Below are 14,248 nucleotides of genomic sequence, written 5' to 3'. Positions count from 1 at the left end.
ATAAAAGCTGCCTTTGTTCCCGCCTTCCGACGCCGACCGCATTCCCCTTTCACATTGCCATTGCCTCTCACTTGCAGCCTGATCCAAGATCGCACGCTTTTGAAACTCGCGCTTTTCGAACCAGCGTCTTGCGCGATACCACGCCGTCGAAATGGCGTTGGCAAACGGCCCCTTCCAATTTGCGGCCGACTCCGAGTCGGAGGACGACAACTTCAACCCCGCACCCGCCGACCTTTCCGACGAGGAAAACGACGATGAATCCGGCCAGCGCGCCACTGACAAGGGCGCCCAACGCGCAAGCAGCCCCGCTGCCCAGAAGGATGGAAACAACGAGGACGAGGATGAAGAGCGACCCCCCTCCAAGAGCCCGTTGAAACGGCCTCGCGAGGAAGATGAGGAAGATGATGAGAACGGGGACGAGGAGGAAGTAGAAGAAGATGGCGACGGCGGAAACGGTGATGATGAAGAGGATGAAGAAGAAGAGGAAGAGGAGGATGAAGAGGACGAGGACGTTCAGCATGTGAGCCCGCCTTCTGTCTCCCTCTTGTCTCCTCCATTTGTTGTCGGCCGCGACTTCTGGAGCTCCCCGCTGCCCGTTTTGCAGTCAGTCACTGACACATCCCGCAGCGCCATCGCCGCAAGCGCCGGAAGGATCACCGCGCCGCTTTCTTCGATATCGAAGCCGAAGTCGAAGATGAGGACGAAGCCGAAGAAGACGAGAAAGAGGGCGAAGAAATTGAAGATTTTATTGACAACGCCCACCCCGATGACATTGCCGACAGCGGGCATCTCGAGGATGATAGGAGACACCGCGAGCTCGACCGTCGCCGTGAGCTCGAGGCCAGCATGGATGCGGAGAAACAAGCCGAGATTCTGCGCGCGCGGTACGGCAAGCGGGCTCCCGCTCGAGGTTACGGAGAAATGACTGTCGTGCCCAAGCGCCTGCTCCTGCCTAGCGTGGACGATCCCGGCATTTGGGCTGTCAGGTGCAAGGAAGGCAAGGAACGGGAAGTCGTCTTCTCCATCATGCGTCGCATGGAGGAGCGGCTTAACAGCCGGGGCGATGCGCCCATCACGGCCGCCTTTGAGCGTGCTGGCCCCAACTCAGTCATGAAGGGATACATCTACGTCGAGGCGCGCCGGCAGAACGACGTCATGATAGCCCTGGACGGCATCCTCAACGTGTACCCGCGGACCAAGATGATGCTCGTTGAAATCAAGGACATGCCGGATCTCTTGCGGGTCACCAAGACGCCGAACTTGGAGCCCGGCGCTTGGGTGCGACTCAAGAAGCCGGCAAAGCACGCTGGTGACCTTGCTCAAGTCCTCGACGTGACCGAGAACGGTCTGGAGGCCCGAGTGCGCTTCATTCCCAGACTGGACTACGGTGTCCGCGACGACGCGCTGTCGTCGCTTACCCCAGACGGTAAGCGCAAGCGTCCGGGAATGCCGGGCCCGCGCCCGCCCCAGCGGCTTTTCAGCGAAGTCGAAGCGAGAAAGAGACACCCCCGCCATATTCAGGGCAATCCGCAGACCAACACTTGGACCTACATGGGCGAGGACTTCGAGAACGGCTTCCAGGTCAAGGACATCAAGATTCAACACTTGGAGGTTAAGGACGTAAATCCAACGCTGGAAGAGGTCACCAAGTTCGCCAGCGGCTCCGAGGACGGCACCGAAAACCTTGACCTCAAGGCCCTCGCTGCCAGCCTGAAGGATAACAACGTCACCTACGTCCCCGGGGATGTCATCGAAGTGTTCGAGGGCGAACAACGAGGCGTTGTCGGCAGGGTAACGAATGTGCAGGGTGATATCGTCACGCTCAAGGTCACGGAGGGCGATCTGGCTGGCCAAACGATCGAGGTTCCCAACAAGGGCCTGCGCAAGCGCTTCAGGACCGGTGACCACGTCAAGGTCATCGGCGGCAGCCGCTTCCGGGACGAAGTCGGTATGATCGTCAAGATCGTCGAGGACCGCGTCACTCTCGTGACAGACCAGACCAACACGGAAATCACCGTGTTCAGCAAAGACCTGCGCGAGGCGAGCGACATCGGCGGCCAGGGTTCCCTCGGCCAATACTCGCTGCTTGACCTGGTGCAGCTCGACCCCACCACTGTCGGTTGCATCGTTAAAGTCGATCGCGAGTCGATGGTCGTCTTGGATCAGAATGGCGAGACCAGGCAGGTGTTGCCTTCGCAGATCGCGAACAAGCTGCCCAAGCGGAGAACCGCAGTCGCTGCCGATCGCAACGGCTCCGAGATCCGGCTGGACGACGTTGTCCGCGAGTACGGCGGACAGCAGCGCCAGGGCAAGATCATCCACATCCACCGGTCCTTCGTCTTCCTCCACAGCAATGCCACCACGGAAAATGCCGGAGTCTTCGTCACGAGAGCTGGCAACGTCACGACCATCGCCGCGAAGGGCGGCCGCATCAACAACGCGAACACGGGCCCCGATCTGAGCACAATGAATCCCGCCCTCAAGCGCAACCCGGCCGGGAACAACAACATGCCGCCACCCAAGAGCTTCGGACCCGATCGCGCCATCAACCAGACCGTGAGTATCCGGAGAGGCGGCTACAAGGGCTTGATGGGCATCGTCAAGGACACCACCGACTCGCACGCGCGCGTCGAACTCCACGGCAGAAACAAGATCATCACCGTTCCCAAGGCGGACCTGATATTCAGGGACAAGGTCACCGGGAAGCCGATCGACATCTACAGCCGCTCTGGACGGGGTGGCTTTGGCGCCCCCGCCCGGGGTGGGTTCGGCGGACCTGGCGAGTGGTCGGGAGGAAGCAGGACGCCCATGGGAGCAGGGGGAGGGGAGCGCACTCCTGCCTGGGGTTCCTCGAAGTGTAAGTTACCAAGGCTGCCCCTTTATATGTCGCACCGTGCTCAAGCTAACCGGCCCACCAGCAATTGCGCGCACACCGGCTTGGGGCCGTGCCGAGACATCCGGCTCACGCACGCCCGCCTGGGGCGACGGATCCCGGACCGTCAACCCTTACGACGGGAACCGCACGGCCTACGGAGGCGCCACAGCCTACGGCGGCTCCCGCACTCCGGCGTGGTCCTCGAGCGCCAAGACCCCCGCTCACGACGGCTTCGGCCACGGCTCGAAGACACCCGCCTACGGCGCCGGCGGCAGCGACCCTTGGGGTTCCAAGACGCCCGCCTACGGCGTCTCGGCACCCACCCCTGGCGCCAGCGGCGCCGACAGTTGGGGCTACACGCCGGGCCCGAGCGGCGGATCCCACGCGTTCGACGCGCCCACGCCGGGCGCCGGTCTCGGCGCGCCCACCCCCGCCGCCCTCAACGCCCCGACCCCGGGCGCCTACTCGGCGCCCACGCCCGCCGCCATCAGCGCGCCGACGCCCGGCGCCTGGCAGGGCGGCTGGGGCGCGGATGCGGCGCCGACCCCGGCCGTGGGCGCGCCGACCCCCGCCGCTAGCGGTGGGTACTATGGCGCGCCGACGCCGGCGGCGTATGGCGGTGCGCCCGAGACTCCTGCCGCGTCGGCGGAGATTCGGTATGCCGAGGACGATTGATTGAGTGGGAAAGGGCATCGGGGAATGGAGATCAAAATTGAGCACTTGAGCGTGTGGAAAGGGAGGGATATGGAGGTTTGGCGTTGCTGGGAGGGCAAGGGCGGCGGTCATATAGTGCATTTCTTATCGTCCAGTCTGGCAGCTGCTAACCCTTTTTGTATTTGTTTTAACGGCCTATTATTGAGTTGGGCCAGGGCAGGTTCATAGACATGCATGCTGCTTTTCAACTTTCCAGGTTGGTATCTCTTTCTTATCTGCTGCCTTGCTGCTGCTGCTATTTCAATTTTCATCGCCATGGCTCTCGCTCCCTGGTTTCCGCACGGATGGACGGTCAGTTGGTAGCAAATCAAGGGGCAGTCCGCGATATCAGGCAGTTTTACTTCAAGGAACAAGACTAAAATAGGATAAATCATTGGGATTAAAAGAGTGAGTGTATTTGTGACGTCGATCTATCCTGAGATCGAGGTAACTATATACAGTTCGGAATGAGCGACACAACAGCCGAGCTTGCTGACTGGCAGCCGCCGGCTGGACTCGAACTATTGATCTCGAAAAGGAGAGAGCCCCTTCTCTGACTGCTTTGCTTTGGGCTCGGCAGTCGGATTCCACACCGGCCACTCTCCTCTTCCTCGTTTTCTTCTCTTCCCCCTTTGTTGCTGATAACTTACCTTCCCAATTTTCCCCTCTTCTTTCTCAACCCCCTCTGTGCTTCTGTTCTACCCACTCCACCCATTTTCCACTTCCTTCCTCGTTCTCAACCGATCTACCAGGTCGGCGGTACCACCGCAGTTTATATACCACCCTATTCAAATAGGTAGATGGTAGCGTAACGTAGCACACGCGCCTACGAGTGCGCCATGCACGCGTGCGCATAGTCCATCGACTTGGCCGCGTCCTCGCTCAGCTGGAAGTCCGGGCACACGTAGGCGCGGCCCTTGAGCGTGGCCCAATCGCACTTGCGCAGCGTCCGGGCATTGGGCAGCGCGCAGCCGCAGGCGAAGCGGTCGTACCCGATCGTGCACATGTTTGTTTTGTGTCGGTGGGTTGCTTTGTTGTCTTTTTGAGAAGACGGGAGAGTAGGTGGGACGTGGGGGGTTGGGGTGTCGCAGTTGGGGATGGAGAGCGGATGGCTAGCTCACTGGGACGGTTCCCTCTTCGGGCTTGCTGGGCTTGCTTGCTTGCTTGCTGTGGTGGGGACTTACCTTGCTTTTCTCTTACCTTGCCTGGCCAGAGGGTTGTAAGAGATTGGGTGGGTGCAAGCTGAAGAGGGAACTGCTGTTGTGAGTGGTCTTCTGCTCTCCTTGAGGGCTGATTGAGTGGTTGTGGTGTGGATGAGGAGAGGAAGGCGCCGAGTCTTGAGAGGGATTGCGAGGTTTTATAGTCCCGGTCTGGGATCGGAGCCATGGTGCTCTGTAGCTGGGTCGGCGCAAGAATGCTTTGTGTCCGGCTTAGTTGTCTTTGATGTCATCACAGAGACAATATCATTGTAGCTTTCAGCATGCTCCGGAACCACGAGGTTCCGCCCCTAACTCTCGGCTCTTTGTTCTTCTGCTGTGTGTAATGGGAATCCTTTGCGTCCTTCTAAGCAAAGGTGACGCTTGCTCCGAGTCTAGCCATCCAGCATTATGAAGTGACTCTTTGTTCCGTTTGCTTGGATGAACTTAACGTGCCCAAAGTTGTGTTTACAGGCTGCCCCAGACGTGCTAGAACAGTTAGAATCCTTGTGCCAAGGTCATGAAGATCTTGGATGAAGCTAGTGGTCTGGAGAGAAGGCTGTAGGAGCTATGTACACCGCTGTCCCCTGGAACACGCCAAGTGAACGGTTTCCTTCCCCGCTTAGCACGTCTCAGCCGGCGGGCCGGGCGGCGAGTAGCTGGTCGGCACGGGGTAGTAGATGTTGATCAAGATGCCCGGGTCTGTTGCCTTGTAAGCGCCGGGGAAGGAGACCCGGTTCTTGGGGTTCCAGGTGCCACTGCCGCCGCTGACAGTAAGCTGGGCGCACGAGAGGTAGAACTGGGCGCCACCGACGCTGCTCGCGCTGTGTAGAGCGATGTGCTCGGCTCGCAGAAGGTAATCGCCGTTCTGGAGGCAACGAGGGATGGTGACGGGGACAGACTTGGCGCCTGTAGGCCATGTTAGATCTGTGCAAATGTGCGTTCATTTCCAGGGTGAGAATTCTTACCCATGGTGGGCCAGGTCAGGCTGCTGCCGAACTTGGGCATGTCCTGGTAGATCTTGGTCCACACAGCCCCCTTACCGTCCCAGGTCGCAGCGGTTTGGCCGGCGGGAACCTTAGCAATGTAGAAGGACATGGGCCCCGGGTGGGAGATGGACGCCTTCGCGTTGTAGTTGATGGTCTGGCCGGCGGTGACGTTGTATATGCCCTGCGCTCCCGTGCCTGGGTTCCGTTCGTAGCACCGAATTTGATCCGAGGTGACGTCCGTCACCGGCCCGTTGCTCTGGTAGTTCGTTGTAATCCGCACATACTGCCAGTCAGCGGTGTTTCCGATGCTGGGGAAGGTGTCTAGGGACCATCGTCAGCAAGCTTCGCAGTAGCTGGAGTGAGACGATGCACTCACAGTGAGCCTCGGCAAGAGCCGACGCCAGCACGGCGATGGCAACGCTCAGCTTCATGTTAACCTGTATGGAGTACGGATCTTTGAGGACGACAACAAAAGGGCACTGATTCTGAAGTTCACAGGTCCTCGCCAAGACGACATACTTCGCGCCATCTGCCGTTGCCACGGATCACTGCCATTATATAGATGGTCACTGACGCACCTACGGCCGGCTCTCTAAAGAATAGTTCCTTGTCGAGTCTGTCCGCGGTCGGCTTCTCTTGCACCTTGTCGTCATGCCGAGGGAGCACTGCTGCCAAGGCGGGTAAAGCGGCGGCGGGTAAAAGCCCTCTGCACAGCTCGGCCAGTTGGAAGTTCGCTGCATATTGAAGGCACCCCCTGGTTAAGTTCTTTTTCGCTCCACCTGATCTGGGGTAGATGAGACTACTGCTGCGAAGTACTGGAGAACCTGGGGTGCATGGCCCGGGTGGCATCCGCGGCAGAGCCACGCAAATTATCGCAATATCGGACATACGCAAGGTCACTTAATGAAAATCGCGCCTTATGCCCGGCGAGCTTGGAGCACGCCGGAACCCGATGAATTTGGTGCCCAAAGAAACCGGGTCGTCGAGCGGCCAAGACGGACTAGATGGACAAGACTTGGCGGGTGCGAGATATCAAAGCTACCTAGGTACACATTAAGCTGCTGCTGGCCTAGCAACCGGCATCCGTCGCTTCCAACCTGCGGCAGGCTCGGCACGTGAAGAACTTGGTGCCGCTTAGGGGACATTTTCGGTGCTGGTAGTCTAAAGCATGGACATGCCGTTCGACCTTCTCCTGGTCTTTTCTGTCGACCAACTAATTGCTGGAACATACAACGCTAAGGTGATCCTTTCTGTCGCAGACAGACAACTCTCAGGGGGCCTGCGGAGCACAAAGGAGAGACAAGGTCCACGAAAGCCTAAGCGGCGAAGATCGAACGGCGTTCATCATGCCCATCGACCTAATAATACGAGCCGGACGGAGTCGAACAAAGGCCGGGCGGGTCTTGGCGATGTTTGCTGTACCTCACACATAGCAGCCCACAATACCTCTGTTCAGGGTCCCTTGATAAAGAGCTCAATAAATTGTCCCTGTAACACGAAGACAGAAGCGTTGTTCAAGACAGAAAGCGAGTAGCATCGAGACTCAGGTAGCCTATTTGACTCACCCACGCTGGGATTCCTCTCTGCTTTCCATCCCCGTTTCTTCCATTTATATTCTACTTCTCCTCCCCATCACTGCCTCCAGGAGAGCAGGTATACAACAAAGCCAGCAGCCCCATCCACCGAGTCGGGACACCACGGTAAGCTTCTTCTCATCCCCAAGGCATACCAAGCAGAAAAGGAAGAAAGAAACAACAACCAAGATGTGCAAAACCCGCCTGGTGCACTTCTCGGTGCACGACGTGCGCCTGCCCATGGCCACGGCACTCTTCACGGCGCCGGGGACGGACGGCGGGGGCGACTTCGTGACGCCGAGACGCCAGCGGCCGTGCCTGTGCCGTCTGCAAGCGTGCGAGCTGCTGCAGGACCGGGACAACCGGCCGCCATACTGTCCGATGTTCGAGGTTTGCCCCCAGCACGATTGCTGCCTCGTGTGGCGCCAGGCCTCGCGCTGCCGCTGGTACTACGACAACGCCGGGGCGCCGCAGTTCGTCCACGTCGACAACGTCGAGATACACTGCCCGAACGCGTACATCTTGTGTGAGTATAAGCCTATTTCGATGGTGCTGGATCTGGACGAGGAGGCGAATGGCCGCAGCGAGTTCGGCCAGCCTGGGGAAAGGAAGAGCATGCCGCCGTGGGATACGTGCACTTGGAAGGCGGATGCGAAGCCGCTGTTCCCGGCTGGCGAGTTGCTCTACTCGAATCACTTTGAGGAGGAGAAAGAGGAGGAGCGAATCCCGGGTAGCTGGGGACTGACTGCTGACCGCGACCAGGTTACGGTGATGGGTGAGTACTTGTGGGTCGACAAGAAGTCGCTCTACAGGGTGATCCGGAAGACGTCAGAGTGTCTGGACCGGATGGACCTAAGTCTGAGCTCGGGCGCGGATTTCAGGCTCGTGGTTGCCCAGGATCCGCTCCACTGGATCCGGACGGCCAGTGATATGGTGCGGCGCGCGCACTTCTTCGAGCTCAGGGCCGCCCGGACGTACAAGAAGATGATGCAGCGGATGAAATTTGTATTCACCGCGCTTCACAAGATGCCTGGCCCCGGGCAGAGCGTCGTTGCGTCTGACGGATCATACTCGGTCTCGAGGGAACAACTCGACATGGGGGACCTAGACCCGGCTGCCATTATCGAAGCCTGTGAGGGCCCCTTGAAGCAGGTGGCCAAGCTGGAAGAGCGCCTGCGGGTGATCAAGGACGACCTCTTGAAACTCAAGCGAAGGCGCGGTAGAGCAGCCGAAAATCTCCGTCGGCCGCCGCGCATGCGGATCGTTAAGGCTGGCAGCCGCAGGCCCTCAGCGCTGAAGGGAAGTCGGACTAGAAGACGCTGATGAGTGAGCACTGGCGAGCTGTCGGGGAAGGGTGTTTGTTTGGCTCGTGGGTTTCGATGAACTGCTTTGCTATTGCCTGGTACTCATAGATGGTTAGATTGTTACCACATACTGATTTCTGATGGTTTGCAGAAAACTGCATCACGATGACCGCCTGGCCAACTTTCGCGCGTTTTCAATTGTGAATGTTTGATGACTTGTTTTGCAGCACGTATCTCAACTGCCACTGCAACTAGCAGGCTTATAAGACATTACCCCCCACCTTTACGGACATTGCTGTCATCTGTTCCATGGTGTCTGAACGGATAATTGAAACGCACCTATCAAGGCGCAAATTCATCATCCACTTTCGACCCTGAATGTTCGTCAGCTCCCCACATATTCCAGCCATTAAACGTACTACAACTGTCGACCAGGTTTCAAGCAGTGCCAAGCTTGGAACCCAAGACGGAGAGCCAGGTCTGTATATTCCGTTCAAGCGAGGCCTGGAAGAATGGCAGCTCAGAAAGGGCGCACCCTTGCGTCACATCGGTGGCTAAAAGACCGAGGCTCGTTCGGCTGCGGGCCTGCCGAGCCTGCCTCCGGCCTGGGGGGTAAATCTGGTGTGGGCAGCCGCACTTGACGATGACTTCACATATCCCATCTTCGTCTCACGGTAAGAAGCCAGCATGACTTGGATAACACGTCTTGCAGCGCTCTGCGCAGCGGCAGTCCGCGTTGCCGAGGCCGTCACCTTTGAAGTCCCCAGCAAGGCCGGCACGGGAGGTTACTCTTATGCAACCCTCGACCCAGCCCCAGTCGGCATCTCTTTCGAGTTCTTCGCCTTCCCATCCTACTTCACCAATGTGACGGCCACGAATCAGTGCCTCTCGAACTGGAAAGACCTGACTGGAGTGTGGCCCCCGATCCGAATTGGCGGCACCACCCAGGATCGGGCATCCTTCGACGCCTCCAGCTCGGCCTACGTCGTGTACTCGGTGCCCAGCCCTGCCGACGCCCCCTCGACCCTGACGTTCGGGCCAAAGTTCATGACGCTCGCAGGGACGTATCCTGGGAGCGTCGTGGTCGGTCTGAACAGGGGCAAGAACAACATCGACAACACCATCGCAGCCGCCAAAGTGGCCGTGACCGAAGTCAAGAACCTTCTGGCCATTGAGCTCGGCAATGAGCCGGAGTGTAAGCATCAACTCGAACCGGTGACGGCCCGGAGCGTTCGGTCAAGCAACTTACCCTTCTCCAGACTACAAGAACGACGGACAGCCCATCGCCGCGGGGACCTGGACGCCGGCCACAGACGCAGCCTCCCAAATCAGCTGGAACATCCGCGTCGGCCGCGCGCTTGGCAAGACCAACATCATCCAGGCGGGCAACTGGAACGATGCGCCGCCGAAGTGGGGAGCCGCGGAGCTGATCGCTCAGGAAAACGCGACGGCAGAGCAGTACGTGAGGCACTACGCACACCACAACTACCCCGGCGGCACGGTGCAGAAGCTGCAATCGCACGCGCAGATCGCCAGCAACATCCACACGCTGTTCGACGCCGACGTCGCGGCCGCGAGGGCAGTCGGCAAAGAATACGTCCTAGGCGAGACCAACTCAGGTGAGCCCGCTCCGCTCCATGACTCCCTTAGTAATTCGCCCCTTTTGCAGCATGCCGGTTGCCCAAAGCAGCTCATCAACTAAACACCGCACCACCCACCGGTGACCCACCACAGTCTCGGGCGGCGGCGCCGCCTCTGTCTCGCCGACCTTCGGCGCGGCGCTATGGACACTCGACTACACGCTGCGCGCGGTCTCGTCCAACATCTCGCGCGTCTACTTCCACCACGGCACGGTAGGCAACTGCCAGTACTGCTTCTGGGGCCGGTACAGCATGGGGGCGCCGTACCACGGGGCGACGGCGGCGGTGGCGCTGCTGGCGGGGGCGCGGACGGTGGCGGCGCTCGACGCGGGCTCGACCGCCACCAACTACGCGGCGTACGCGAGCTTCGACGCGCAGGGCCGGCCGCTGCGCGCGCTGCTGTACAATTCGGATTACTATGCCGGCAGCGGCGCCCGGAGCAGTCAGCGGTTTACGCTGACGGGGTTGGGGGCTGTCCTGGGAGGAGGAGGAGGAGGTTCGGTGCGCGCCAAGAGATTGACCGCTAGCAGCGCCCTCGCGAGGGTTGATCGCGGGGATCGGATTCTGTTCGGCGGGCAGTACTGGGAGAATGGGACGTGTCTGGTGGCGGGGGAGGAGACGTTCGAGACAGTGGACGTGGTGGACGGGCAGGCGACGTTTGACGTCAAGGCCACGGAGGCGCTGCTGGTCTATCTGCAGTGAGCGCCCTGAGGACTGTTGTCGGAAGAGCGAGAGAAAAAGAAGCAAAATCTTGCGGCAACTCGCGGTCTTGGACGTGGGTCACTGATGCAGAGCCAAAAGAAATCGTCACCTGTAGGATTCGAACCTACGCTCCCGAAGGAACTGCCTAACTAATACTGCTAAGGGGCGCTGCACTTAGCAGGGCAGCGCGTTAACCACTCCGCCAAAGTGACTTGATGGTGGAACCAATTTTTTGTTCACTCTAAGTGACACCTCTCGCTATGCTCTCCAAGAGCGGATGATGGAACAGTCAACAGACACCACGCAATTACGCTGTACGCTAGCTACGGAACCTGCTATCAACCTGGAAGGCCTTGCCTGTTCCGGTCTCCAACATTACGCCCAGTCCCCTCCTCCGTCCGGCAACCCTCTACTTCCTCTCTAAGTCCCTGGGGCAGCAACCACCAACAGCCCGAGAAGAACCTGAAGGCTCCCAAACAAGCGCAAAACCACGACGTACAGAGAAACCCATATGTGATTTGCCGAATCCATTATCACATTACCCTCCTACCCCAGAGCCCGCCCTCACCCCCGGCGTGATCAAGCATGCCATCCATGACCAGCGGCATGGCAGCCCACACACTCGAAACTCTCCCGACACTCCGCGGCAGGTACCCATCTCCTACGCTTCGGAAACCGCAAGCAAGCAAGCAAGTCAGGAATTTGTTCCGTCGCCATCAATCAAACTTGCCGTAGTATACACACGTCGGGACGATGCACGGGAACCGGTTCGACACGGTCTGCTGGTCCTTCACGAGGCGGCACTCGACCTTGTCTAATGCCCCAGCGTGACGCGCCGATGGGCGTGTTTGTCAGCAAAAAGAATGGATTGAGGGTGATCTGGTGGTGTCGAAGGGAGGGGATCCGATCATTCATGAAGAGGAGCGCGCTAGTGGGAGGGAAGAATCGGTGTTGGGAAGAAAGAAGGGTAATGTACGTACCGCAGCTTTCGACCGACGTGGTGACTTGGTGGCCGCAGCGGTGGTGGATGAAGATCTTGCGGCTGCACATCTTAACGTAGCTTGATGTTGTTCTTGGTCTGGAAAACCGAGTGAGATGGAAGTTGTGTGCAGTCAGCTTGCGCTGAGGTTGGACGATCGGTAAGGTTGGTTGGGGTTTGAACAGGTTAAAGGCTCGTTGAGGACGGGGCAATTTCGTGGAAGATGATGCGGCTGTCCGGGAAGGGAGGCTTTTGCTCGTGCTGGTGTTCAGTTTCCGCCCAACTTCGTGAAGAGAGGTGAGTTTCCAGGTTGGCAGGGTCTTGAGTGGAATCTCTTCGCCGTATCTGCAGCCAAACAGACACCACGTACTGGGCCAGCCGTTCGAATATTGGGTACCTTCCCGGCGGGAAGAGCGAGTCGACTATGTTGTATCAAATAGGGTTGGGCGCGTGCAATGTTGGAATGAGAACTGTGAAACAGTGATGAAGTGGTGCGTTGGGAGCTTGCCTATGGTGACTCCAGTCGCCTGCCGAGAGACGTGAACACACAACAGCAAGCAAACCACGTCTGAATCGACCGGCGAAGCCGTCATCTTTATGACAAGCACCTACGAAGCGCTTAGTGGATATGACCGTGATCTGTCAGCCACGCTCACCAAAGCGCAGATAGGGCAATATCCTCGTAGATTCCCCTCATCGTGTTAACGCCGTTAGAAAGCATGGAGGTTCACAACCGTCCACACGCCGTATGGCACACGCAGACTCAAAGTCCGGTTCACCACTATCTGATGCAGCAGCCGATATCGCCGGCCACACCCACATCGCGGGAGGGAAGTGACCAAAGCGCACTGAACACTTCATTGCCCCGAAGCTGCTTACGACCTGCTCCTCGCATGCGTCGATTAGACAGCCCAACCGGCCGTGCGCCATCCATCCCGTCCATTCGCTCATCAGGAGGTCCTTCGCCGCGCCACTATTGTATGGCCGCCGTGTGGCTGCCTCGACCGTCCCCGTGAGCACCAGGCTCCCATCTGGCTGGCACCGGGGCAAGTCGCCCAAGTCGCCTGGGCTCTTGGCCTTGGCCCGTTCCGTTATGCGGTAATCTTACATGCCCCCCCAAGCGATGTCATGCTTGAATGGAACTGGTGGGGTTGCTTAATGCGCGTCCGTTTATAGTTATAGCCGCACGAAACGTCGAGTAGATCCGAAGCGGAGAAACAGGACGAAGGGCCGGAGCCCAAAAAGGGCGATATGCCCAAGCTTAAGACTACGCCAGTCTTCCCCCAACCTCCACCATCCCCAGTTTGGGTCCTAGGGCCACTCCGCGTTTCCTCTGAGGGACTTGTGGGGACGACAGCTTGGATATCATATCTGTCAGAACCAGCCCGGCCCGGGGTAGCGGGCCGGCCCACCGAGATTAGGATCCACCGGCTTGATGCCCAACTGCCGCCTAAGACTAGGCTCCTGATCAGGAGAACTCTCCTACAATACAACATCCTCAATACTACGATTGATCCTAGTTGTATACATTGCTTGCATCGTGATAGCTTCATCTTCCTAAGCCTATATAGCGGTTTTAACAATTAAGAGTCTCATTAGCTTGAAAACCTAGCCCTATCTCTAAGTATATAGCCCTATATATAGTACTTAGTAGCAACTACTATATCTTCGAAAGCCGATATAAAGATTAATATTATCCTAGCTAGCTTAGATGACTAGGTAGCTTAGAATTGTAAGTTCGTCAATAAGGCTAAGTATCTCGATCTACTCAACTATTTCGAAGGCAAGGTGGAGCTCCTCCTAAAGTCTATAACGGCTAATACCTATAATCTTGCCTATAACTGTATTTAGCGTAAGCTCTAGGAATATATCGTTGAACTATAGGCTTCTACACTAGCTATAGCTATAGAAGCTCTAGCCGATCTAGGAGTATCCGCTATAAGTAAGTAGCGGTCTAGTACTGCCTCTATAGCTTAGAATAACGATATAGATTCCTAGACCCTCTTTAAGAACAAAGGTCTATAAGAGTAGCCTAATGTCTAAGCACTAAATAGCTATTAGAGGAAGCTCTATAACGAGAGGGAGAAGTAGTTTAATAACAATATCGCTATCGTTATTTTATAGGTCGAGAAGAATCTAGACTATAAATATAAGGACTATAAACGTTAGACTAATTATCTTACTTAGATATTAACCTTTATAACTACTATAGTAGTAGCTAACTACCGGTCTACTTACTTTATAGAGTATACTAACCTTTGAATATAGTACAATAACCTTAAGAAGATCGTTTAGC

At 57.6% G+C, this 14,248-nt stretch overlaps 6 protein-coding genes and 1 non-coding gene across 7 annotated transcripts; 3 read left to right on the top strand and 4 right to left on the bottom strand.

Moving 5' to 3' along the window:
* Nucleotides 1–151: 151 nt before the first annotated feature.
* THITE_2145375 (uncharacterized protein) lies at nt 152–3,550 on the top strand (the record flags this gene model as incomplete). Its single annotated transcript, XM_003654447.1, has 3 exons — nt 152–520; nt 628–2,857; nt 2,919–3,550. The coding sequence occupies 3 exons, from the start codon at nt 152–154 to the stop codon at nt 3,548–3,550; spliced, it is 3,231 nt and encodes a 1,076-aa protein (XP_003654495.1).
* A 632-nt stretch (nt 3,551–4,182) lies between these two features.
* THITE_2170696 (uncharacterized protein) lies at nt 4,183–4,867 on the bottom strand. Its single transcript, XM_003654446.1, has one exon. It carries the CDS (start codon nt 4,572–4,574, stop codon nt 4,395–4,397), a length of 180 nt encoding a protein of 59 aa, XP_003654494.1. The 5' UTR covers nt 4,575–4,867; the 3' UTR covers nt 4,183–4,394.
* Nucleotides 4,868–5,177: 310 nt separating this feature from the next.
* Nucleotides 5,178–6,220, bottom strand: THITE_128130 (glycoside hydrolase family 61 protein). Its single transcript, XM_003654445.1, has 3 exons — nt 6,130–6,220; nt 5,733–6,074; nt 5,178–5,673 (listed from the first exon to the last, which is right to left on the bottom strand). The coding sequence occupies exons 1-3, from the start codon at nt 6,182–6,184 to the stop codon at nt 5,387–5,389; spliced, it is 684 nt and encodes a 227-aa protein (XP_003654493.1). The 5' UTR covers nt 6,185–6,220; the 3' UTR covers nt 5,178–5,386.
* Nucleotides 6,221–7,516: 1,296 nt separating this feature from the next.
* On the top strand, nt 7,517–8,650 carry THITE_117572 (uncharacterized protein; the record flags this gene model as incomplete). The annotated part of the gene is made up of 1 exon (XM_003654444.1): nt 7,517–8,650. The coding sequence occupies one exon, from the start codon at nt 7,517–7,519 to the stop codon at nt 8,648–8,650; it is 1,134 nt and encodes a 377-aa protein (XP_003654492.1).
* A 624-nt stretch (nt 8,651–9,274) lies between these two features.
* THITE_2145373 (glycoside hydrolase family 79 protein) lies at nt 9,275–10,973 on the top strand (the record flags this gene model as incomplete). Its single annotated transcript, XM_003654443.1, has 4 exons — nt 9,275–9,305; nt 9,392–9,826; nt 9,891–10,250; nt 10,366–10,973. The coding sequence occupies 4 exons, from the start codon at nt 9,275–9,277 to the stop codon at nt 10,971–10,973; spliced, it is 1,434 nt and encodes a 477-aa protein (XP_003654491.1).
* A 103-nt stretch (nt 10,974–11,076) lies between these two features.
* Nucleotides 11,077–11,185, bottom strand: THITE_t90. Its single transcript has one exon. It is a non-coding gene; the product is annotated as a tRNA-Ser (tRNA).
* Nucleotides 11,186–11,689: 504 nt separating this feature from the next.
* Nucleotides 11,690–12,023, bottom strand: THITE_160196 (uncharacterized protein; the record flags this gene model as incomplete). The annotated part of the gene is made up of 2 exons (XM_003654442.1): nt 11,690–11,787; nt 11,954–12,023. The coding sequence occupies 2 exons, from the start codon at nt 12,021–12,023 to the stop codon at nt 11,690–11,692; spliced, it is 168 nt and encodes a 55-aa protein (XP_003654490.1).
* Between the last annotated feature and the right edge of the window lie 2,225 nt (nt 12,024–14,248).

This window comes from Thermothielavioides terrestris, chromosome 3 (assembly GCF_000226115.1).
Source record: "Thermothielavioides terrestris NRRL 8126 chromosome 3, complete sequence".
Taxonomy (NCBI): domain Eukaryota; kingdom Fungi; phylum Ascomycota; class Sordariomycetes; order Sordariales; family Chaetomiaceae; genus Thermothielavioides; species Thermothielavioides terrestris.
The sequence above is the reverse complement of the archived record's forward strand: the minus strand, read 5'-3'. Positions and strand labels throughout refer to the sequence as shown.